This window comes from Ostrea edulis, chromosome 1 (genome assembly GCF_947568905.1).
Source record: "Ostrea edulis chromosome 1, xbOstEdul1.1, whole genome shotgun sequence".
Taxonomy (NCBI): domain Eukaryota; kingdom Metazoa; phylum Mollusca; class Bivalvia; order Ostreida; family Ostreidae; genus Ostrea; species Ostrea edulis.
Window position 1 is genome coordinate 48,832,273 of NC_079164.1, and position 24,708 is coordinate 48,856,980.

A 24,708-nucleotide genomic window follows, 5' to 3' on the forward strand; every position below is an offset into this window, starting at 1 on the left:
TAGCCCCAAATTTATAAAGTTATCTCTAGACTTACTGCATATTGATAATAATTTCTAATAATATATATCTTACTGAACTGCATTTAGATAATATGGTACTATATAATTTTTCCATAACTGAAAGTACTCGCACCCCAGCAGTTAGAGTTTGATAAGATAAATAAAAGAAGATGGTACAAGTCTTCCTGCTTTCAACCTACTCAGACACCAGCTTCTTCAAACAGTGTTTCTCTTAAAAATACATCAGTCAATCCGAACTTCGAATATCATTTATATGTGGCAACTTTCATTTATATTTTGTAATTTATAATTTATATGTGGTTTGAGATGCTCGCCCATATTACCATTTATTATTATTATTTTTATCATCAAAGAGTTCGGTCATGCTGTTTCGTTTCATTTTGTTTCGTTAGATTTCGGTTGGTTTCTATTTGATTTCGTTGTGGTAGGTTTCGTTTCGGTAGGTTTCGTTTCGTTTTGTGTCGTTTCGATTTCGTTTCGCATTATACAGGTATCCTTTTAAACTGCATTGAAATTAATTTGACAAAGATGTTCAGCACTTTGGGGATTTTTTATTATCATTCTGAGGTTGTTGTTCTTTTCTTGTTGATAAATTCAATATTTGAGATTTCCTTGCACAGTAGAATGGATTCGGTCAATTTTATAGATGGGGGTGTTTATGGAATCAGTTTATGCTAAAGTTTAAAAAAAAAAAAATTAAGAAATTTTATCCAAACCATTTGTACGGTGTAATATTGTACTGCAATATAATGTGCTGAAATCAATTCATCTGACTGTGATATCTTCCTGATGACATATATGACAACGAAGCAACTTTAATGCCTTCGTTCTATCAAAGCAGACCATAGTGGCGGAAGCAATATTATTTCCTACATTTTGCTGAACTATACTTAAAAGTCCAATTACTGCGATGGGCATCAGAGACAAACCGAAATATCAATTCTAAATATGTCGAGAGCGAGTAATTTATCCCAATAAAACATACGGTGCCTGCGTTATATGGTGGAAAATATTACGACTGTAACAATAACCCAAACTGTGGATATTACTCATAATTATTCTTAATGATTTTATCTAATATTTTATCGCGAGCCTCTAGGCGGAAAAAATGTCCAGTTACATTTACTATCCCAAGGTTAAGTGACGGAATTTTTGCACCTGTTGAGATAACCTTTCGGATCTGATAGTTCAGACAATTTCATAGTCGACCCCGGGGGTTAGGACTAAGGCTTTATATCTGTTGTCGGATTAAAAGATTTATAGATTATTTGCTTGTCGTAGAGGGTGTATCGACTTCAGAAGGCGTGGATATTTGCAATTTGCCTTGTGCTAGAATTTCCCCGTAAGTTGACAGGATTTTTATTAATTTCAAGCTATAGGATACTTGTATATTTTCAATGATAGATAGAGGTCTTAAGAGTCACTTCAAATATTAACGTTTCTGAATTTGAAATTAACATTGCTTTATTTTTCTTTATCGGCCCACAGATTTTTATTTTATCTCAACTGTAAGCGTTCTTTTTATTTAAATTTTAGTTTTAGAGCTGGTGCCCACCAACGGACTCGTTAAGACAATGCGATACCGTGTTAGTCGTGTAGGTTTTGTGTTGATTTATGCAATTGTTGTTAGATGAGCATTCTTGATAAGTAGTCATCTATCTTAAACAATGCACAGTGGCCATCAGAGCCGTAATGACAGCGGGCTTTTGTCAGTTTTGTTGACAATTCAACGCGGAGATTTAAAGCATTCAATCACAGGTCTTAAGTCGTCAAAATTCGATCTAGACTATTGATTAGAGGGTTTCTTTTGTCATGAACGTATTTTCAGAAGGTAACAGCTTGTTTTAAGGTAATTTTATATTTTTTTTTTCAGAGTCGGTGTGCAGCATATATGAGAATTTGCGCACGCAGGCGAGGCGGTATTTTCGTTCAAGTGCCACGTAAATAAGAGAACAGGACCAATAAGATTGCCTTAGGATAAAAAGTCCCGCGACGACGCACATGGGTGATCGCTGTGACAAAACATTTCATTTGCATTAAAGAGTTCATAACGCAGGTATTCTGGACACAGGTAGCACGATATGGCTACCTCTCATCTGGTAGTGACTTTCTGTGCCACTGCTGGCAAGAATGGGGAAGATTTAGGAGTGGACGAGGAACAAGTTGTGCTTTTTGTGTATTTGTTATTCGACGTGCTTAACTGCAAGGTGAGAGGGAAAACTTTATCAAACTTCTACACGTAACCCACTTTTTGTAAATACACACACGGCCATCCGGATTCATTCACCTGTGTTGAATGAACACGCGGTCTGTGTACACTTTACTTTCCTAAGCTGTTTCTCTGAATAACTTGTTTTAGTGACATTTTAACAGTACGATATATCTATTAATCATGTGATTCACTATACGATCTCGAAATACGCATTCCAGAAGTATGTAAACACACGACTGGGGCCCCCTTTTTCTACCAAAAATAATCACGTTTACTCTGTCCTATTTTTACCTGTCTACAGGTGTGTTTGTTTCACTTTATACAATTCATGATATTCTGACCAAAACTTCATAAACTTTGTTCAGTTCGCTAAAAGTCCTTGCCATATGGTGTCTTTAAACGTGGACTTCGATAAGTATTCCACGGCAGGGTAAACTGGTTATTTTCACACAAATAATTAATATACCATGTAAAAGTAAAACCGCCTTTATTTACAAGACAAATCAAATGACTCATCTTGACAACTTTTGTCGGCATGATTTTCCCATTTAAAATTTAACCAGTTAGATGTGTAATGGTTTTAGGTTGTCGCTGTTCAACAACATTATGTAAAACCTCAACCCTCAGAAACGACAGAAACAGTTCTAACAGAAGAATGCAAGACAGAGACTGGTCTCAACGAGGAAGCCATCAAGCATTCCCAGCCTCTAGAACACATCCTGGATGAGGTGAGCTCTGTTTACATCCCCCTCTTACAAAAATTTACATCCTCGTATATAGTTCTTATCAGACTCCTCACCTTATCTGTTTGACAACCATCGAGGAAACCACTTACAGGTATTTATTTCATACTTAATACCCTTAATGTTAATATTTACTACCTCCCTACAAATACACGTATATCCACGCGACTTCATAAGTGTATATTTCAATTTTATTTACTCCCACCCTTCATAAATGAACATAGTTGTATGCTTACACTACCTTAAACAAACAACATCAGCTGTTGGTTGACAAACAGAGTCAACAATGCTAAATAATTATCCTCACTATGGGCTCACAATTCACACATATATATATATTATATGCATTTAAATCATTGTTGTGCGCTGAAATAGCTTTCTTGAATAGGAACTCGAAGTAAAACGTGTACAAGTGAAGTGAAGTTCTGTTTCGGAATAGCATTCTCGCCTGACTTGCATGATTAATGATAGTGTTAGCGTCAAGAGACTCTTTATAATTAGATACATCGCAAGGACAAATATGACATATAATGTATATCTAATTTTCGTAAACTTAAGGAAGGTGTTGTTTATTTGAATAATTTATTATTGCTTTAATTACCTTCTGTCTCCGCAAAATATCTAATAATCGAATTAATTGCTGTCATTTATATTGGTGAATATTTAATAAATGACCACTCGATCTGACACACTTGGAGTGTCCGTTTTCATATTCTCTCTAATCGCAACCTGTTTTTTGCAATCGATGGGATGTTTGAGCCACGCATTTTGAAAATCGTTTGGCAACATCTTGTCGAAAGGAGAGCCGATGAAAAGCAACGTCAGCTTGCCCAAATCAGAAATATTTTGATCGCAGGTTTATGCCGTATTCAGGGACACTGCAGCATTGTAACATATTGTTGCCTTTCCCCGGACGATGAAACAAAGAGCGAATCCTACCATTATATGATACGAACATTAGAATAATTCGTCCAATTTTGTGAATTAGTTATAAATGTCATGCATATGATATAAAGACTTGGGACATGAACAGCTGCTGATAGCTATAGTCTGGGATATTTTGACATGATGGTATGGGAAAAATAGTCAAGGGGTTTGTTGTCAATTTTAGTGTTATGTAACTTGATACACCTGTTGAGATTAGCAGGTACTAAGAAGATATGTATGGACACCTGACTATTTTCAACGATATCTTTAAAATACTTGAATGTCATGAGAAAATGAAACCTGTCCCAAATTTTCTCAAGCAGACGACAACAGTAACCAAACCAGAAAGTCTGAAAACACTGTCAGACCTGCAGATTAGTGATAGAAAGCAGTTAATTTGTTAACCCCTTTTCCTTGAGAATAGGAGTTGCACACACAATTTAAATCTGTGTAATAGAAAGTGATGGCAGCTATTGTCTTCATGATTTATTCCCTACAATTACTTAATATAAATTAAAATTTTACGTTTACTGTGATGAATTAGAGATTATTGTTTTCAATGGAGAATGTAGAAGCCTACTTCAACAGTAAAAATCAATTAAGATCTGAAATATAGACAGAGATAATCTACCAGATTTTATTGTACCATGAAATATACAGTTCATAGGTTTAATGTATATACATGTACATGGAATAATTTGTACAAAAATACATAATCATATTTAGTGTGACATAAATACAAAACGAGGAGAGAGAGAGACACACACACACACACACACACACACAGAGAGAGAGAGAGAGAGAGAGAGAGAGAGAGATCTAATCATTACTAGACAAAAGCCCCATCCCCAAACCCTAAGACAGTAGATAAGCTCATAAATCATGTAGAATATAAATTTTCTGCTCTTAATTTTGAACACTTGTAAAGATGTTTTTTTTTTCTTTCAGTTTACATAATTCTGTAACATTTGTTGATGACAAAAGTTGAATAAGTTTGAAAACAGGGATTTTTAAAGTTATATGAAGTACATTTTTCTAACTTTATAAAAAAGAAATGGACAAACCAGTATGAAATGGTACTTGTTTACAACCTCTGCTGTAATATGAATGTTTTGATTTGCAGTTCGACCGATTTTTGTCTTCGAAAGGCGTCCACCCAGAACATGGAGGGAAGTCATTCTGTGTGTTAACAGACGGACAGTTGCATCTCCGACAATGTCTCCACCCAGAGGCTGGCAACAAAAACATTTCACTGCCATCATACTTTTACAAGTTTTACGATATACGGAAAGAATTCAAGAAGTTCTACAAAACGGACAGTATTCCTAATATTAAGGCCATGTTAGATTGTATCCTTTCTTTGCAAATTGTTACCAAGGACATTTTACAGTGCATAGGAGAAAGTGAGTAAAACCGAGTTTTTGATCGGAGTTTCCCCTTCACACATTTTATACATGTACCATCTGCATTCAGGGTATCTTTGTGGAAGAATTTCTATATTCAGTGATTTCGTATCGCATAAGTTGTTTAAAAATGTCACGGTTTTGACTTTGAATTTCTCCCACTAGGGTAATTATTAAACGACCTTTAGTAATTCTAACTTGACGGGTCTAATTGCCTCTGCAGAAGTGTAGAAAATAATTGCCATATAAACTTCTTTATAACCTTGTTAACTCGATCACGTTGATAATTCAGAGGGCGAAGAAAACTAAAATCTGCCATTATCATCAGTATGAATTATTGGTCTCGATATTTCGATGAGTATGTCAAAATTCCTATTGGCTGAGTAAACGAAAAGTTAACACTTATACATAAATAAAGAATTAAATATATTCATGAAGGCAGCAGACAAAAGGACAAAATTAATGAGAAAAACAAACACAGGGAATTAGGAGAAACAGGATTAATCAGAAAAGAATTAAAATTGTAATTTAAAGTCCCCAAAAATGAAAGTACAATCCGGTGATGTTTAGTCAGGTTGGATTAGGCCTAGCACTGGTAGAATTTAAGACTGCTATCCTTTGGGAGCAAAATAGGTTTACAGATTAATGTCGTACCTGTGTTTATTTAGCCGATTACCCCAAAACCTGCTGTAATCGTCCAAGGAATGGCCAACGATTATTTATCAAACGTTTGAGCTGACTTTGGTCCTAATACACAATGTTTTTATAGTAGTTTTTTTCTTCTTGACCATTTATTGATCGAATATGTAAAGAATAGAATTAATCGCATGCACATCGTGTGTTGGTTCATCAAAGACGTTTTGTCTCATGTTCCAGAACTTTTGGCGGGAAGGTTTTTACTGTATTAGTATGGGTTAGAGAAATTCCGAACTGCTGAAGATGGAAGGAGTGGGCACATTAGTTTGTGTACCCAAAATCTGATCATAGCAATAGCAATGTTGATGGTTTCTTTGTTTACTAGACAACTTAGACTAGTTTTCCTCTTCCATGTTTGTCATAGCTGAGATGTCGAGTGATAACCCACCACTGTTTGTATCAAGCCGGGTAGATGCACCCCGGTCCTTCCTCATTTTAACATTTCTTATCAGTATTCTACCGTATAGAAACGCCCCTGTAACAGCAAACCATTCACACTGCCAGTTCAGGGTGGTTTATGTAGATAGCTTAATATAATGAAACACTCTGAAAGTGTTTTGTTATTAAACTTTCTTGCAAGAAGGTACAGAATATGATTTAACTCTCATATCGCAACAGTTTATTTTTGAGTAGCTAGGAACATGGTATAAGGAATGTGATTTTGATTTGGACTGGAGAACATGAAAGGTTGTAGGAAAATGCGTCATCTTGTGGCGATACAACATGAAATGTGTCATAAATGAGCTGGAAAGGGGGCTTTTATTTTCATCGACAGTACATTTTATTAGACTTTGGTTCGGCGATATCTGTCACATCTTAAAATACGAGATGACCATCACAAGAAATACACAGTGTTGTCCCAGGGATAACGACTGAAATTTATCAAAACATACACCTCTGGCGCCATCATTAATAGCTTACACTGACTTTCTAGATCTTTCTGAGCATTGGCCTGGGGTTGATGTAAAGGCCCCATTATCTCGATTACATCACTACGCATCTTGTAGCAAAAAAGCAGCAAAATACAATGACGTCATCATTATTTCTTCTTGGAAAGTTATGCAAGTTAAAGAACATTACAGTGTTACAAGATAAAGTAATCAGTGAGTCAAAGATGTCCAGTTCTTAGTTTTTAACGACTCTTAGAGACAAAACATTTGAAATTTATTTAATGTGAATTATGGGAAAAATATAATGATTTCCTGTACTTAAGAACAAGATTAAAGATTTCTTGGCTGATGTTCATCTATGTTTTGATGGGACGAATATATGTTTGCCTCGGGTTATGCGTTGGTGACAGCCTGTTGATTGATTATGTTGAAGCCAAGTCGGTAGGGGAAGTCACGGTTTGTGAATTTACACCGCCCGAGGCTTTCCAAAAACATATAGAAGCTTAGACAAGCATTTGCAAAAATTGAATTTTAGAAGTATTAACTCTGATATGAATTTGAATTATTTTAATTTCATTAACTGAATTCATACCGTTATTTCGAGGTGCGAAACGCCAACTATTTTAAATGGAATTAAATTGATGATAATGAAAAACGATTGATGCAGAGAAAATTTCTTCAGATGACAATGATAAATGTTAAAAATCTTATTTTCTTAGCCTACTTTCAGTCTTAAGTGTTACTTGTGTTTGTTTCTTAATTTGGTTTAGTATGTTTAGACTTGCTTTTCCAACTCATTTTCTTTATTGCCTTGACTACAATTGACAAACTCTGACCCCTTTGTTTTACTCTGACCCAGATGTGATTCCATGTTACTGGAATCTTTGTCTCTGTGTACGGCGGTGGATGAGTCGACTACATTGTTCTATAGAGACCTTTAGTTTCAATTTCTTCGATTCCTTATCTCTTTCTGTTTAGGCATACCTTTCCGAGGTTCCACACAATAACTGCTATCAGAGAGGTCATCTCCTATTGTCATAGTCTTCAAATTAACACAAAGACAGAAAGTTCTAGCACCAAAATCACAAACAAAACAATCTGACAGATCAAACAACACAGTAATTCAGAAAATATTCTTTAATTTGAATGGCATTGGTGCAAAAAAATATCTATTTATTGCATATATGGAGTTTTAAAAAATACCAAAATGCATACAAGAGGACTTGAAAAGTTAAAGGTATCGATATCTACAAGGGCATATAGGGAGATAGTGAAAATTGATTTCCTATAGATTTGAGCTTTCGTGGTTTTAGGGGAGGGATTGTGAAGAAGACTTAAGTAAACCCGCTTCTTAGCCAAAATACGTGAAGTCGTCAAAGACTTTGGGGTTATCCTCACCAGGAAATACTCCAACTTCTGAAAATCTTTCTCAAAATCCCTTTCTTCTGTAATTTATTTTGTTAAAAGTGATCATGTGTCGCTGCACAGACGATTAAAATCTTTGTGGTGATATATCAGATTGTACCGCAACTTATATGGGGTCTGCCTCATACTGAACTTGCTCATTTACATAGGTATTACAAGGCTTGGAAAATCGATCATGTACAAGATACATGGATTTAAAAAAGCTTGTTTTACACTTCTGTAAGAAGAGAACAAAAACATTGAACATTCTTTTATAAACAAAATATTTGTAACTTGTCAAAATATCTGTACAAGAGAATATATCCTTTATTTTGTTTGTATAGCTTACGACAAAATCCGTCCCAAATGCGCCGAAGGATAATTTAGTTTATGCTGATAAACAAAATGTTCTGTTCTTGTCAGTCCAGTTTATTTGATGTTTCTCCAGTACGCTGCCCCTGGGGATGCACAAAAACACCTAAATGTACCTTCTTTTCCATATGAACAGATCACCGTGTCCACAAGCTATTGTTTGCTCTCAACATCTTTACACTCGCGCTACTTCGAAACTGACGTCTTTTTAAGTCGCCCAAACTGTCAACAGAAAAATATAGCTACTATATTCCAAACTTAGATGAGAAATCAGTGAATTGATAGCTCTCCATGGTTCGTTTTCTGTCCCCGTCCATTTTCTTTTTGCTTCAGCTGGCATTCTTTTAATGTTTGCACACCGCAATGCGTCGCGTTTTAAAACTCGTCTGAAACCACCCATTATAGATGTAACAGACGTAACTTTATAATAGAGTTGTAATATACCTCAAAAAACTTCGATCGCTCCTTCATTTAAAAGAACTGTTGTAAGTGACGCGCATTTTGGTGCACTGAAAAGACATTTAAATATCTTCATATCTTTATTAGATTTGAACTTTATCATTGTTATTTGAGTATGTGATATCTGTAATTACTCTTAAAATATCTTTATACAATTTTGTGCAAATGGAAAAGAAGCAATGTTAACTCAAATATCACGAATTGTGAATGTGTTAGCCCCTTTCCTTGACTCACTCCTTTAGATTTAGGATTACAAGAAGACAACTCAGTAGAATATGGAATTCGACACTGTCAAGAGATGGCGAATGTTCTTCACAGATTAATCAACGACGGTAAGTATGATTTATATATAACTGAGTACTCCTGAGAACTCTTTTCCTTAGAACTATTTCATTCCGTACCGTAAACGTTTGTTGTAATGTGCCTTCTATAAATAGCTATTAAGAACACACTTTGTAGACGTTTAAAATGTTTTTGTTTTCATCAACTGCATTTTAAAAGCCTTTTAGTTAGGGGTGTTTGTTGGCGTTCTATTGATAACAAAACTAACCCAGTGGAATTTGCTTATTCTTAAAGATTTTAACTTGGATGCATCTCCAATGGAAACAAACAAGATGAACAAAACGTTTTGTAAATTCACGCCTATAATTTCGGGTATCTTCTAGTAGGTAAACCCTATGAAAACAATCATATTATCAATAACAACTATGATTTCGTTGATTAGGTATTGGAATATCAGCTAAAACAAGTCCAGATTTTTGGTGGGTAAATGCTTTAACCGGGTTCTGCTATATTATAAACCCCAAAACAATACCTTAAGATAGTGTCAACACGTCTGATAGATGCACAAGACAACGGTGATCCCAATCACCACTGTAGATCATCACTGTATCGTATACTTCTTTATCATTATCTACCACATGCAAAGTTACATGATGCATATCAATGTCCTCATTTGTTTCAGGGCATGTGTTTGGGGAACCAGAAATAATAAACGAACGCCTAGAACCCGGTATATGGTAAGCGCCATCTCGCAATATTTGCGACATCTGTCTCGAGTAACACGTTGTAAGCAAGAGATGGAAATCGATATTTAGCAATTTTGTTAAATAAATAAGATCATTGATGGCTTTGGGAAACAGATTTGTACTATTTGTATCTTCAGCTGTCCTTATTCAACATATGATATTTCAAATATACTTGCACATTTTTTATGCATGTTGCAAAATGTTTCTCATTTAAGATCTTGTATTATTTACTGCACATGCAACAAAATTTACATCTTGCATGCATATATATCTTTTGAAGTAGTTGTAGAAATTTTACAAAGTAATTTTCATGACGAAATAAGCATTTTAATTAATCCAAACGACTATTGTTGCTTTTGTAGTAGCAAATCTGACATGGTAGATGACAACCATGTTGTTCGAGCTCGCGGTCTTCCATGGCAATCTTCCGACCAAGACATAGCACGGTTCTTTAAAGGGTTAAACATTGCAAAGTACGTTTTAATTGTTTGTTGTTTTTTTTAAATCTGAATTGCATTATATCTTGCATTGAAAAGTAGCTGATACTGAAATGGAATGGGATACTCACAATTCACTAAATCTATCAACAGAGGCGGTGTGGCTCTTTGCCTAAGTCCCCAGGGAAGAAGGAATGGGGAAGCGTTAGTGAGAATGGAAAACGACGAAAATAGGGACTTGGCACTGAAAAGACACAAGCACCATATTGGTCAGAGGTATATCGAGGTGTATAAAGCCACCGGAAAAGATTTTGTCAACGTAGCCGGGGGTAAGTTCTGCAGATTACAACAGATTCTGCATGACTCTTTTGTGGTGTTCAGGATTTGTTTGAACATACTGCATTATGATCTTAGTGTAGAAAACAAGAATGTGCGTCACCCTGATTTATAGAATTTAACAGGGTTTTTTATTTATTTTTTTATTTCAGGAAGCAATTCAGAAGCTCAAGCTTTTCTCTCAAGAGGAGGCCAAGTCATCATACGAATGCGTGGTTTGCCATTTACAGCCACAGCGCAACAGGTGGTAAGTAGGATTTGCACATGCGCTAAAACTACTATATGTATATCCAGGCTTTCATTATGTAGGAAATACATGTAAGCATACACAGAGTCTTTCATTTACTCAACAACTCTTAGCATATTTTAACTATGAACGTCAGATTAGCTATGCATGATATGTACAAAAGATGCTTAACATGATACATTTTTCAGCATGCGGTTTTAGCAAGTTGCTAAAACGTTTTCTGAGCTGAATACAGGTAAGTTGAGGACCCCAATAAGTAATATTCATACAAGGGAATGCGTGTGGACGCTAAGGGAGGTTACGGTTATAGGGGAAATAATTCGTGTTTTGTCGCCATATTGGATATGGAAATTTTGGTGCCAGTGATGAACCAATTGTATTGCAAGTTTTCCGACGGTGCGGGGCAGTAAAGGGTTGGTTGCAGGCTACAACTATAATTACTCAGAAATCTTCACCTTAGGTGTGAAGCGGATCGTAGTAACAAACGATTTACAAATAAAATTAATTCTTGGTAAATAGGTTATATATACATCTCATCCATTCCTATCAGGTCGGAGGTGTTTCGATGACTTGTAGTTGAAGTTGTATTTGAATTATATTTTTAAAAGCAAACAATAAAACTGGAAATCTTTGCTTTATAATATTATCCATTTTTTCTTGGCAAGAACATTAAATTATCATAGTTAGAAAGAGATGGTTCTCTATATTTGACGTCTTCTAGCTCATTTTTTAGCTTTTTGTAAAGTTTCTTTTCTAAAGGAGGTCTAGTCATCTCACTGTAGTGGAAGGGCGCAGTGCATGTTCACAACAAAAGGGGTCATTCGTGTCTTTGTTTAGAACCATTCTCTTTCTAATTTCTAACCAAACACTTCAAATTCAGTTATGAAGCACCTCCTGTGATATATACTGAAAACGTTCTGATATTGGTATCTGCAGGACTTTGGGATCTCATCTCGTATTGTTGTGTTGGTATATATCACATGGGTTTTCATTAATTACTAATAAACAAGTTGTGCTTAACAGTTTAGTCATAACAGGTATCATTGGGAAGGGAATTATGTATAGTCTTTCAGGTATAATGTGTGATACTTGCCAAAGCAGATTTAATATATCAAGTTGTTTTATATTTTAAAACAAACACAACGATTGTTTTCTTCGACATTAGCAGAGGTAGGATGATACAGCCTGCAGATACTAATGAACACCAGCTTGTGCATGATGAAAAGCATTGTCAAAGTTGTCGTTGCTATTCTTTGTCTTTGCGCTTACAGCTAGAGTTCTTCGCTCGAGATCCCTCCGTCTCGGTGTTGGATGGCGAGGAAGGGATCCTGTTTGTTCACTATCCTGATGGGAGATCAACTGGTGATGCTTTTGTTCTTCTTGCCTCAGAAGAGGATTCTGTAGCAGCCTTGAAAAAACACAGAGAGATCATGGGAACTCGTTACATTGAACTGTTCAAAAGTACTACCGCTGAAGTTCAACAGGTACTAGCCAAATGCAATGTAGATCACTATTCGTTATCTTCACCTTTCACAATTAAGAGAACGTCAAATAACATCACTGCCAGGTTGGATATACGGTAATAATTTTTCATAATTTGATGTTTTATAGGTTCTTAATAGAAGCATGGACCCACGAAACCCTGAACCCCAGGAAACCTCTCTGCCAGCAATTCTCACTCAGTTGACTCCACAAAGCCAGCTTCCTTACATTCCACAAAGCCTCATCACCAGCGGCACGCGCCGCGACTGTATCCGGTTACGAAACATTCCAGGTGGCGCCCAGGTCACGGATATTCTTACATTTTTGGGAGAATTTTCTCAGTTCATCATCTTTCAAGGTGTTCATATGGTTTACACAGCACAGGTAAGAAACCAGATAATCTCTTCAAATAATCTTGGTAATTTTCGAGAAAATAAATTTGCAAATTGACATTACAAAATGCATTTCCATAGGGTGAACCTTCTGGGGAAGCGTTCATTCAAATGGACTCTGAAGAATCTGCGCAGCTTACGGCAATTAACAAAAACAAGAGGCCTATAGTCTTCGCCCAGAAGAAGAGGATTATTGACGTCATACAGTGCTCTGGAGAGGATATGAATCTCGTATTGACAAATGGTATCCCTACAACAACTATACCGTCACCACAACAGATACCTTTTATACAGAGACCGATTCTTTCCCAAGGTATCTAAGATTTCATTGAAATCTTTTTAAAAAGTTACATATACCGGTATGCTAGAAGCCTACTTTGTCCCCTGTTGTAAACCCAATTTGATTTTATAATTGTTTTAGTACATATTATTCGATTATTGATTTTATTTTATATATACGGTTATTGACATTTTCTCGGTCAATATACCGGTTGCGGTAGCTCAGTGGTAGATTCGTAACCGGGAGGTCGTGAGTTCGCTTGTGCCACGGCCGCGTCAACCTAAGACGCAAACATAGGTAGTGATTGCTCCTTTGCCAAACGCTTGGCATTTTAGAATTGAGAGTCATGGGTCTTTCGGATATGACCATAAAAACGGAGGTCCCCTGTCTGGACAGGCGTTGACACGTTAAAGAACCCTCACAGCTACCTCAGGGTTAAAACACAATCTCTGCAAACTGGTATGTATCGTACAATAAAGAGAAGGGACCTAACAAGCGCCCATTAAATTTTCGGTTGCCCGCTTCAAACTCTCTTACTTAACGTATTAATCGTGATAATGCATTTCAAGTTTCCTCAGACGAAAGCCAAAATATTGTTCTTTTTTTTACATACATAAATCGTTTACCTGACTTCACAGAAACTTGGAAAACATTTCCAATGATACTTGTAATGACTAAAAGTTCAACTTCCGAGAATTAGATCGCCGTTGTTAACGCTACACCATTTTCTCCATGCAATTTTCCTTCATTACTTTAGTTTTAGGCCTCCTTGTAGTTCATCTTGGGTTACCTTCTGACATGTTACTACTTATGTTCACCCTCACAATACTTAAATGATTGTTGATCATCCGTTTCGGGAGAATTTAATGCAGGCTAGTTAGGTCCCTTCTCTCCATTATACTATACCAGTTTACATAGATTGTGTCGAAACCCTGTGACTGCTACGGCTCTTAGCGCTAAAGCTTGGTCTAAATTTGTGGTACTTCTACAACTGGTAACGTCGAATAGGAGTGAAAAATTCTCGACGGGACGTAAAACAAACAATCAATTAATTCTCGGCCAATACGATGATTTAGCAAACTTTAATGTATAACATTCACTGAAGGTTTGGCCATCTTGGTTTACAGCTAGAATGCAAGACCTAGTCGAAAGAGATTAGAGAAGGCAAGTTTTCAAAAATGATAGCTAATCAAATCAATTTGGGATTCCTATTTATTCTTAAACCGATATTGGAAAATTCAAATGTTATATTCACTCTAAACAGGTCCAGTCCAAAGACTATTTCTACCTACGTAGCTACTTATAGCTACGTAGGTATTTAAGCATACTCCAGGTAGCTATTTTTACCTACTTTTTCCTTTACTTGCATTTCGTGGACAAACGCAGGAACGGCGCAATATGGTGTGTACCAAATTTCTTGATTCACTTACACTGACGATGAATACTACAAAAATATTGGACAAAAAATGATTACTTTCTAACCTTTCAAATTTGCATCAATAACAGCACCCAGTTCCATTTTCTAGGAGCTTAGGATCATAGCTACGTGATAAAAAGTCTAGAGTGTCTTACAAATCTGTATTAATTTTAAAGTTTACCTTCATGCATTTTTACTTTAAAGGTTTTTGGGCCGAATTTTCATGCATTTCCTCTGTATTCACCACCCTCGTAAAGTATTCAAATTTACACTCCGAATTTTGCCGTGCACATGCACAACATGATACATAAAACGACTATTTATTATTTTTTTTATACAGTATTTTCAAAAATAGGTAAAAGTAGGTCGAAGTAGCTACTTTAAGTAGGTTTAAATACCTAGGTAGCTATTAATAGCTACGTCGGTAGAAATAGTCTTTGGACTGGACCTGCTAAACTCAGTGGTGGTGAATATAACGTTCTCTCCCTTTAGTTTATTAGATCATTGCTAATCAAAATGATTAAAAATTTTCAGTCGTGTGTTCAAGCTAAATTAAGCATCACGGAGTATTTTGATGTTCAATTCAAGGATTCAAGAAACCTTTTTGGTTTCATTGAATAATTGGCATTGTATCATATTTGTTTGACGATAACGTCAAGAAATGATCATATGGATGGGTTATGGATATCTAATTTTACAGATGAAAGTTACAGATCTTCATTCATAAATACACTGATTTACAAGTAATTCATAATTCATAAAGTCCCGTACCACGGAAGGCGATATCACGATAAAGAACCCTCTCTGCTACAGCAATAAACTATGCATAGGTCAACCCACTTAAAGCTGGTGACGTCTCAACTTACAGTGGAATATTCTCGAATGAGATGTTAAAGAACATACACGCAAACAAGCCGGTGTGCTACATAAAGATCCCTCCATGCTCAAAGCAAGTCAAGTGCCGAGCTTGGGCCTAAATTTTGCAACACTTCACCGGCAGTGGTGACGTATCCATATGAGTAAAAAATTCTGGAGAGGGACGTTAAACAATATGAAATCAAATTAAATTCAGAGGGGACGTATTATGTTATGGTGCTGTCCGTCCGCCTGTCCCTCCGGGTTCATGTTTTCCGAACTTTTTTCCGTAACTGATGTATGTACAACGTTGAAATTTGTTCACAATTTCTCCCCCAAGAAGTGTTAAGATTGAGTAAGCATTTCAGCTGGATTGGTGCACCGTAACTTTAATAGAGCTAACAGTAGATCAGTTTTCCGGATTTTTTATTTCCGATACAAATATTGCCCTGAATTCAGTCACAAGTTTCCTCTCGGGGGAATACAAGCTCAGTTTGCATTTCAGCTGGATTGGTGCATCATCACCTACTTTAGGTGTAAAAGTAGGTCAAATAGTTTCCTGTAGTTTTTTCATTACTGACAGATATTGCACTGGAATTTTGTCAGCATTGTCCAACGGGCGTTTGATGTACTGTTTGCGGTACTCTTGTTGCGTGTGTCATGTTTTTGTGATGGCTCTACATGGAAAGGGTTGGTGGGCTCAAACATTTTCTTATCCAACATCGCAGATAAATTTTTAGATCCACTCTGATAACCTATCGGATACTCCGTACTGAACCCGTTAAATCATACTCTCTGGTTGATTATTTTTTTCAACTTTTCATCAATTCGAAATAGGCTGAACCGAAAAGAAGATTTTATAGCTTAGCTCATAGAGTAGACGATGTGCGATCCATTTCACAACATATATATTGACTAAGATACATAGTATAAGGTCACAAGTAAATATGCAAGTCTTATTAACCATGGCTATATTTCATACCTCGAGCAAGATTGATTTTATATTGCTTAACGTACCTCTCGAGAATTTTTTACACATATGGAGACGTCACCAGTGCTGGTTAAGGGCTGCACAATTTAGGCCAATGTTCGGCGTTTACAGCCTTTGAGCAGGGAGGGATCTTGACCGTGCCACACCTGCTGTGACACGGGTCCTCGGTTTTTGCGGTCTCATCCGAAGGACCGCCCCATTAAGTCGCCTCCTACGACAAGCAAGGGGTACAGTGCCCGCAACGTTATTCTTGACATTCCTATCGTGCGTGTATCCTATCGTATCGTGCGTGTATCCTATCCTATCGTGTATCAGGTTTCCCGTTTTCTATCGTGTTTTGCGTTTATCAGGTCTATCGTGTGTCGTATTTTGCGTGTATCAGGTTTTCCGTTTATCGTGAAAATCGTTTATCGTGTAGCTTCGGAAACTATCGGGATCGTATATTAAATCTAAGGAAAAAGTAAGATACTTTCCAAAAGCTTTATTCGTTTTGTTAAAGAAGCTATTTTTAGGAATCGAGGAAAGACAGTATATTTGAAAGAGAACATAAAGCTGTCGATTTTAAGGCAGAAAAAGAGCAAAATGTCTGTCCAGAGAGGGTGAAAATTTATCACAATTTCATTCTAAGTAGTCTGGAAAGTAGGTAGTGGTTTGCCGAGCAAACCAAGGACAGTAAAACTGAAAGCTCCTTCATCTGGAGTTCATAAACATTTCCTTGTCTAGAAACAATTATTTGTAATTAACACTAACAGAGAAATAGGAAGTTCCGATCTCAAAGGAAAAATCAGTAAATTACATTGTTTATTACATATATTTTAATAATGGTTCTTTTTCTTCCGATTTTGTTCACCTGTATTCAACTTGTATACCAACTACTGGACTTGTGCGCGTTCTTATATATCTGATTTTGTGTATCACCCGTGTTTTGACAGTAAACATTCTCAGGGACATTGTATTTCACACATGTAGAAGATTAAGTTTTAAAAGAGTGCAAGGGTATATTGCATCTCCCACAGTTCTGCTCAATTGGGCACGATTCAGCTAGCTGTCATCGTTGTTCGTTTTTTTTTTTATTTGTACATGTACACATATACCAATAGTCGTACGTGTAGATACTGGAACTTATGCTGGTTTTGATGGTTATTGAATTTTTTACATGCTAAACACAAACATTTTAAAGCGTTTCTAAATTGCGACTTTAAATCAAGCCGGGTTTCGTATATGTTTTTAATAGTTTATTTATTTTTTGTTAACAAAATATCAATTCATATAAATATGTTCCAATTATTTATGACTATCAATTATCACTCATAGTGTAGAAATATCTAACATATGAGCATATGGTGTAGTGCAGTGGATTGTATTTAAAGCGGTCATTAAGAAAATAATTGTAGTTGTTGAATGAGCGGTGAACTCAGAGCTTGATGCAAAATAACCCCCCTCCTCGCTACACATAAAATATTACTTGGTTTTATTTGATATCCAAGATAATAGACATTAGAATAAGAGTGCTGTTGAAGCATGATATCACTACATTATATTACATTTTGTTAATTCCCTGTTTAATTGCTAAACGCTCGGCATCAAGTGTGAATGCCACAGGTCCTCGAGATGACCTTAAAAAGCCCCGTGTCACGGTAGGTGTGGCACGCTAAAAAAAAAACCTCACTGCTCAATGGCCGTAATTGCCGAGCATAAGCCTAAATTTAAAAGCTCTTCACCGGTCATGGTTACGTCTCCATATGAGTGAAATATTCTCGAGTGAGACGTTAAGCAAGATAAAAATCAATCAATCCCAGTATGATTCATATATTAAACATTCAAGGTGACAATATACGTTTTAGAATCATTGGCTGAGAAAATTCATATAGATAACAAATAATGAATTCAATACCGTATATAGTTTAGCTTCCGGATTTTAGCTGTAATGACTTAAAAAAAAAAAAATAGAATTTTAAAAAATAAATGAACTTACAACGGTGGATAAATAAATTATATGCTTTAGGTATATATTGAGTATTGAAATCCTTCAATATTATTATCAACATAATGTAATTATTTTGTACGTATCAAACTTTCGTTCTGTCTAAATTGTTTCTAAATTTACAACATTTCTATCAGGTTTTCCGTTTATCGTGAAGATCGTTTATCAGGTTTAACGTGTATCCTATCGTATCGTGCGTGTATCCTATCCTATCGTGCGTGTATCGTGTTGTATCATTTACATGTATCATGTCAAGAATAACGTTGCGGGTACTGTACCGAGGACCTATTCTCACCCAGATCCCCACAGGGTTCCCTCGGGTAAGACTCCTGCACAATGTGCTTAGGGTGCTGTTTTTGAATCAGCGTGACACAAGGAATTTCGGCGCAAGATACAATGTACCTCTATTTTAGGCTTGATCTGTTCAGAGAATTATATTTGTAGAGAAAAAGATTCTTGACAAAAATTCCATATAGTACCGAGACATCTTTTAAAAGTAGATGAAAATTTTATATAAAGTATGATTTTGTATTGCAGCGACGCCAACACTCATTCCAACGTCTTTGCCATCACTGCAGCCGGCAACATTGCCACTTGCCCACTTGCCACAACATCTTCAGACGGCCACATTTCCGCCAGCTATGATGTCCGCTCCTCTCGCAGCGGCTCCCCGACCTACCTACTTTCCCCAGATTGTTTACTGGTACCCTAGCCCTCCTATTTCTCCACAAAGCTATGTCACACATACAGGGTCTCCGACACTTGTCGTTATGAGAGGCCTTCCTGTCAATGCACAAGTTCAAGACATTTTGAACTTCTTTCAAGGTTTTCCAGAGGTATGTTTAGGTCCTATTTCCAAATGAAGAAATGTTTTCAAATACTTGTATTTTGATCTCTCTAAAAAAAATAACTGAATTTCAAAACTCACAATGACGCACTTTATAAAAGATAGAGAACCCTAAAGTTGATCATTTTTCAAATGCTAAAGGAAAACCAAGTCTTTTGTAACAGGGACATTTCCTCGGATATTCAAGTAGGATGGAGCCCTGTATGTTTGAAGAGTGTGAATTTGACTTGTAGCCTTTATATTGGCCAGCTTCTATAGTGTATCCATAGATGCCCATAGTTTCTGCTAACTGATCAATTGTACTCTTTCTGAATATTACACTAACACTTTCCATATAAGTATGGGAGTACAGTGCTGTTGCTTTTGCACATGCTTAAGCTCATCGCAATTACAGAAAATGGAGACCTTAGTCAGGGAACCTTTGGGGTAATTACGTTGAGCTTAACAATAGATGCTATCTTTGCACAACTCCTCAGATACCATGTACCTACTATTATGTGATGTTCCATGTACATGGTGAAAGTTTTCTACTAATGTGTGACTTCTTTCTACTCCTTGTTTTCTTATCATAACAACTAAAACTGACACAAAATACCCTTTTACTGTTACACATCTTGTACTCTCACAGTATTTAGTGACCCTTCAATGTATTTTCTATCATTGCACAATATGACACATTCTTTTTATTATCGTAGGTCATGTAAATATAAATAATAATTGGAATATTTTACTGCTTTTCTTGGTTTTTATATTTATATATTACATGTTGACAAATTAACACTATTAAAAGTGAAGACATTAGAATATTGTATGAACAGAAATGATACATGTCAGACTCCTTGTCAAATAACCTTAAAGAATTATTGAATTTCTTTTATGTTTGTGAAGGTAACTCCAGAGAACATCCAGATCCAAATTTTACCTGATGGAAGATTAACAGGGGATGCCTTAATTTCCTTCATGACACGGTCGGAAGCAGAGCGTGCAATAGCTCAGAGAAGCAAACATACAATTGGTCAGTGTATCATAGAGCTGTTCCTAGCCTGAAGTTAGATGGTAAAGTACACAGTGTGACAAACAGAAAACAAATCACGCATCATGTGTTCAGATTTTTCCAGGGTCAAAACAGATCTGTTTATTTCAGCAATTTACAAGATTTTTGTATTATTAATGTAGTAATATATTTAGGTAATCTCATATTTCTTTAATAGATTTAGCTTAAATCTTCAGCGTGAAATAGATGGTGAACACTCATGGCAAAATCTAGCAATAGTTCATTATTTCCAGTCAAAATCTTGCCTGTCTCAATCTGATTTCTGACTTTTTGCCATGTTTGTATCAAAAAGGTTGTAAGGAATTTTATTCTGTAGATAAGAATGACGTTGCTAATTAATGGTGTGATAAGTGCTTGCAATGAATTAACTTATGTTTTGATATACGAGGAAAACTTGCAAGAGTTTATATATCTTGACTTCATTGTAAAAAGCTATAAATTAATATGCATATACAAGTGCCTAGTATTGAGCATTGAGTCTAGTATTGTTATAATGTTACGAAATGATCGTGAATTTGAAAGTTTATTTTGTTTTTTGTTTTTGTTGTTTATGTTTACATGAAAACATATCACTCCATGACGTTTGTTGATATTTTTTGTATTTTATAAAAATGTATAAAATCAAGAATTTTAAATTTCAAGAGAATTTGATTTTTAAGGTAATTTGATACCATAAATAATTTTTAAAAGGTTTGATATACCAGATCGTCAAATCATTGTAAAATATGCACAAAAATAAATCTATGCAATACAGCGAAATCAAATTAAATATCTATATGTTCTAGTCATTTTTGTTGTCTAACATTTATTACCTGTAAAAAAAAAATACTAGTAATTTTATATTTAGCACACTCATGATACTTCAATTGGATCTGGTTGTGATTGTAATCTCTTGTTTTGTATATAAGCCATGACAGCTAGTTTTCAACCTGTAGGAAATATGTACAGATGCATCTCATAGATTATGAAATCAAAGTAGATATTACTATTGTGCAATATCCAAAACGAGTTGCGTTAAAATTTTCCATGATTTTTAGTTATGTGTTTTTTAATCATTAGTTTGTTGTCCTAACCAGCGAATTCTGAAATGATTAGAAAAATGTGTTAAAAAGGAACAATATCTTCTGTATTGAATATGATTAAGAGGACATTTTTCTTATTTAAGACAACTATACAGATGTACATCATAGTAATGTTTCAGTAATGTACATATTTTCTAAATATATTGATATTTTTGACATTTCATTCCTACGCATAATTGTACATTTTTGTAAATACTGCTGATATGATACTTCCGATGATTTTAGAGTGTCGTAGATATGATTATAACAATGTTAGTTTAGACTTTATACATTCATCATATATAATTTTCAAAAACAAAATGGCAATAAACAACTTAGAATTGCAGTGGTGGTGGTGCTGTATTTGTTTTGGTGTTTGGTGGTGGCTTTTTGCTTGTTTTTATTCTCCATTATTCATCGTGGAATTGCGCAATACACTCAATAATTTTATGCCATAGCACACGTGTGATTTCACCAGGACGGAGACTAGCACTAATTCCAAAACAGCATTTATATGGTGGCAGAATATACATATCATTTTGTAGAGTTATTTGCTCTTGGTATTTTTTGTGCGGGACTAGTGTTTATTAATTGGACTGCACAACAAAACATGCGCAAACACTCACATAATTTAGCCATGATCATATCAGCTTAATTGTTACATATATTGTAACACACTTTCATTTTACTTGTATTTAATTGTGCAATAAGGATTATGGACTATGTTTTGGAATGGTTGTGGTTTTAAAATTAGTTGGGTTTTTAATTTTGGGGGTGATTTGGTGCACGAATGCGTTCTGTGATATATTTATTTGAAGTATTTTAACACTCTTTTACATAACTTTATTACGTCTATTAAACAATTATTACAAATGAAAAAGTGGAAAAAGAAAGAAAAAAACTGTCCATTTCTTTATTGACAATTAAATTGAAATGGTATAAAGTGTGTGGGTATTATGCGCAACTTCCCTTTTTGATGTGGATCTGGTTCAGTTGCTCGTGGAGCCGGTGAAGGGGTGACTCTTTATGCTACAAAGGGATCACTAAATGAATGAATTTATTCTGTGGAGTCTTTGGTGCGTCAGGGATAAAGGTGTTACTGTGGGCTTTTACTAAAGGTGACCAGTCCTACTACACGAGTGCTGCAAACCCTGGAAAATATTTAACATGTTCTTTGCTTGGGAAGGCAAGATGTCATGCATATGTTTTAAGTGCCATACCGTAAAACATGTAAACAGAAAATTAATACTCGTATTAGTTTCTAAATAATTTCGACAAGGAAGAAAGAACTTCTTCCTTCCGTAGAAGTCAAAAGTTGTTAATTTGTCTCAACCAATATGCCATCTTGCTGCTGGTTTTATACCTGTGCAATACAAACCTCTAGCTGACCTCGATCTAATCAGAGTCAAAACGGAGCATGCGGTTACTAGTCAAGGAATAATTTGCATGATTTTACTATTTATTTATTCCTACATATCACTATCTTTTGTTTTATTCACCAGTATGTTGTTCTTGTATAGATTGTAGAGAGTGTTTTAGTTATACATAATTTTACATTATTTAATGCGCCGTCAACGAGCTTCATTTATACACACCATACATATCATATTGACTATTGCTGCAGTAAACTATGCTCGCCCAATATACTAGTCACTGTATTATGATGCAGTGTTTATTGTTCGAGCATTGACCAAGCTTGGAAGGTGGCAAAGATTCCTATATGTGTTCAGGTAAAAATAGAATATATACATAGATATATATATATATGATATAAATACATATATGGACAAGTGAAACATTCTTGTTCGAGATGTTGATGTGTCGCATTGCATTTACAATTTTTATTATTTTATGAAATTTCGCATTATTAAGCAATAAAGTATATGTTGATCATTCGCTGCAGTCCGTTAGTTGGGTTTGCGAAATAGGTTCACGTATATGATTTGTTTGTTTTTGAAATCGATAATGATATGTAATATCGGTGGTGCGCTGAATAGCAGCAGTTTAGATATATATCGTCACTACAATCCACGAGAAGATGTCGGGAATTCCCCCTGTAACGCCCTTCGCTTATTTCAGAAGTGGAAAACGGGAACATGTTGGAATTCTATCTAGTTCTTGGCCAATGTTCTCAACTTTTCGATTTGTGGTTTTAAAATACAAAGACCTTTTAAACAATGGTTTCTCTCATCTGAATACTATCGGTCCATCTTCTATCGTTGGCTATCGTCAGTGCTGGATGTCAATGTGATGATAACATTTGACTTCCTTAAATATCTTTGCTTTATTTGGTTTGCCGAGTGCTATATTCAATTAGATGATTGGATCTCGACAATGTTTGGTGCACCGACACCTTCGAAAATTTGTGTAGACTTGTTTTTTACTCCTGATGATATTTGATATTTTATAAATAAGTTTGAATTGTTATAGGGAAACGAAGATCCGTGTGTACAGTTTTGACTGGATCAGATATGGGGGGTGGGGGCAATATATTATATTTTACACTGAGAAATTGACAGTCTATAAGGCAATAAAAAAAAATGCAGTTGCACACTTGTGTGTTTAACAAATATTGTACAATGATTGCACTTATAATATTGCACACAAAATACTTTTCAAGTTAAAAATTAAAAAAAAATATCAATACCTACTGTTGATATGTAAATTAATCGTTATACCGTTACTATCAGGGCGCCATAAACGCAGTTCAAATATTCAATATATTTATGCAAATTACCTATCTAGTAGTTGAAATGGAAGTTAAAAGTGAAGTGATTTATTCATTATGGAAAGTTTCTAGAGAAAGAGGAAACAAAGATAATGTAAAATGTTCTATATTTAAAAGGCGATATGTTGCAAGACGTTCTTTGAAAAATACAAAGATTTGTTTTCTATATTTAGACATTCGTGGTAGAATGCGACATGCATCCCTTTACGGCAACGTCATTTTCTGGTCTAAATTTTTCCGTCGGTTGGTATCTGTTTTCTGTCGGGTGTAAGAACCACTGGATCAACTTCAAAAAAAAACTTGACAGGTCGCGGTAGCTCTGTGGTAGAGCGTTCGCCTCGTAACGGGATCGTGATTTCGAGCTCCGCTCGTGTCATATGGCCGTGTGAAACCTAAGACGTTAAAATACTAGTAGGTGGTCATTGTTCCTTCGCCAAACACT

The 24,708-nt window shown here is 35.5% G+C and overlaps 1 protein-coding gene across 3 annotated transcripts; it reads left to right on the forward strand.

Moving 5' to 3' along the window:
* Positions 1-1,211: 1,211 nt before the first annotated feature.
* On the forward strand, positions 1,212-23,433 carry LOC125651716 (epithelial splicing regulatory protein 1-like). 3 transcript variants are annotated; one of them, XM_048880440.2, is made up of 14 exons: positions 1,212-1,363; positions 1,895-2,228; positions 2,818-2,961; positions 5,027-5,252; positions 9,370-9,459; positions 10,092-10,146; positions 10,518-10,628; positions 10,746-10,921; positions 11,081-11,175; positions 12,447-12,659; positions 12,787-13,041; positions 13,131-13,362; positions 19,114-19,412; positions 20,312-23,433. In XM_048880440.2, the coding sequence occupies exons 2-14, from the start codon at positions 2,103-2,105 to the stop codon at positions 20,468-20,470; spliced, it is 2,181 nt and encodes a 726-aa protein (XP_048736397.1). In that variant the 5' UTR covers positions 1,212-1,363; positions 1,895-2,102; the 3' UTR covers positions 20,471-23,433. The 3 variants fall into 3 exon arrangements, with proteins under 3 accessions (XP_048736397.1, XP_048736414.1, XP_048736405.1); XM_048880457.2 differs by having other exon boundaries at positions 1,285-1,363; positions 19,114-19,279; XM_048880448.2 differs by lacking the exon at positions 1,212-1,363 and having other exon boundaries at positions 1,851-2,228.
* Positions 23,434-24,708: the final 1,275 nt, after the last annotated feature.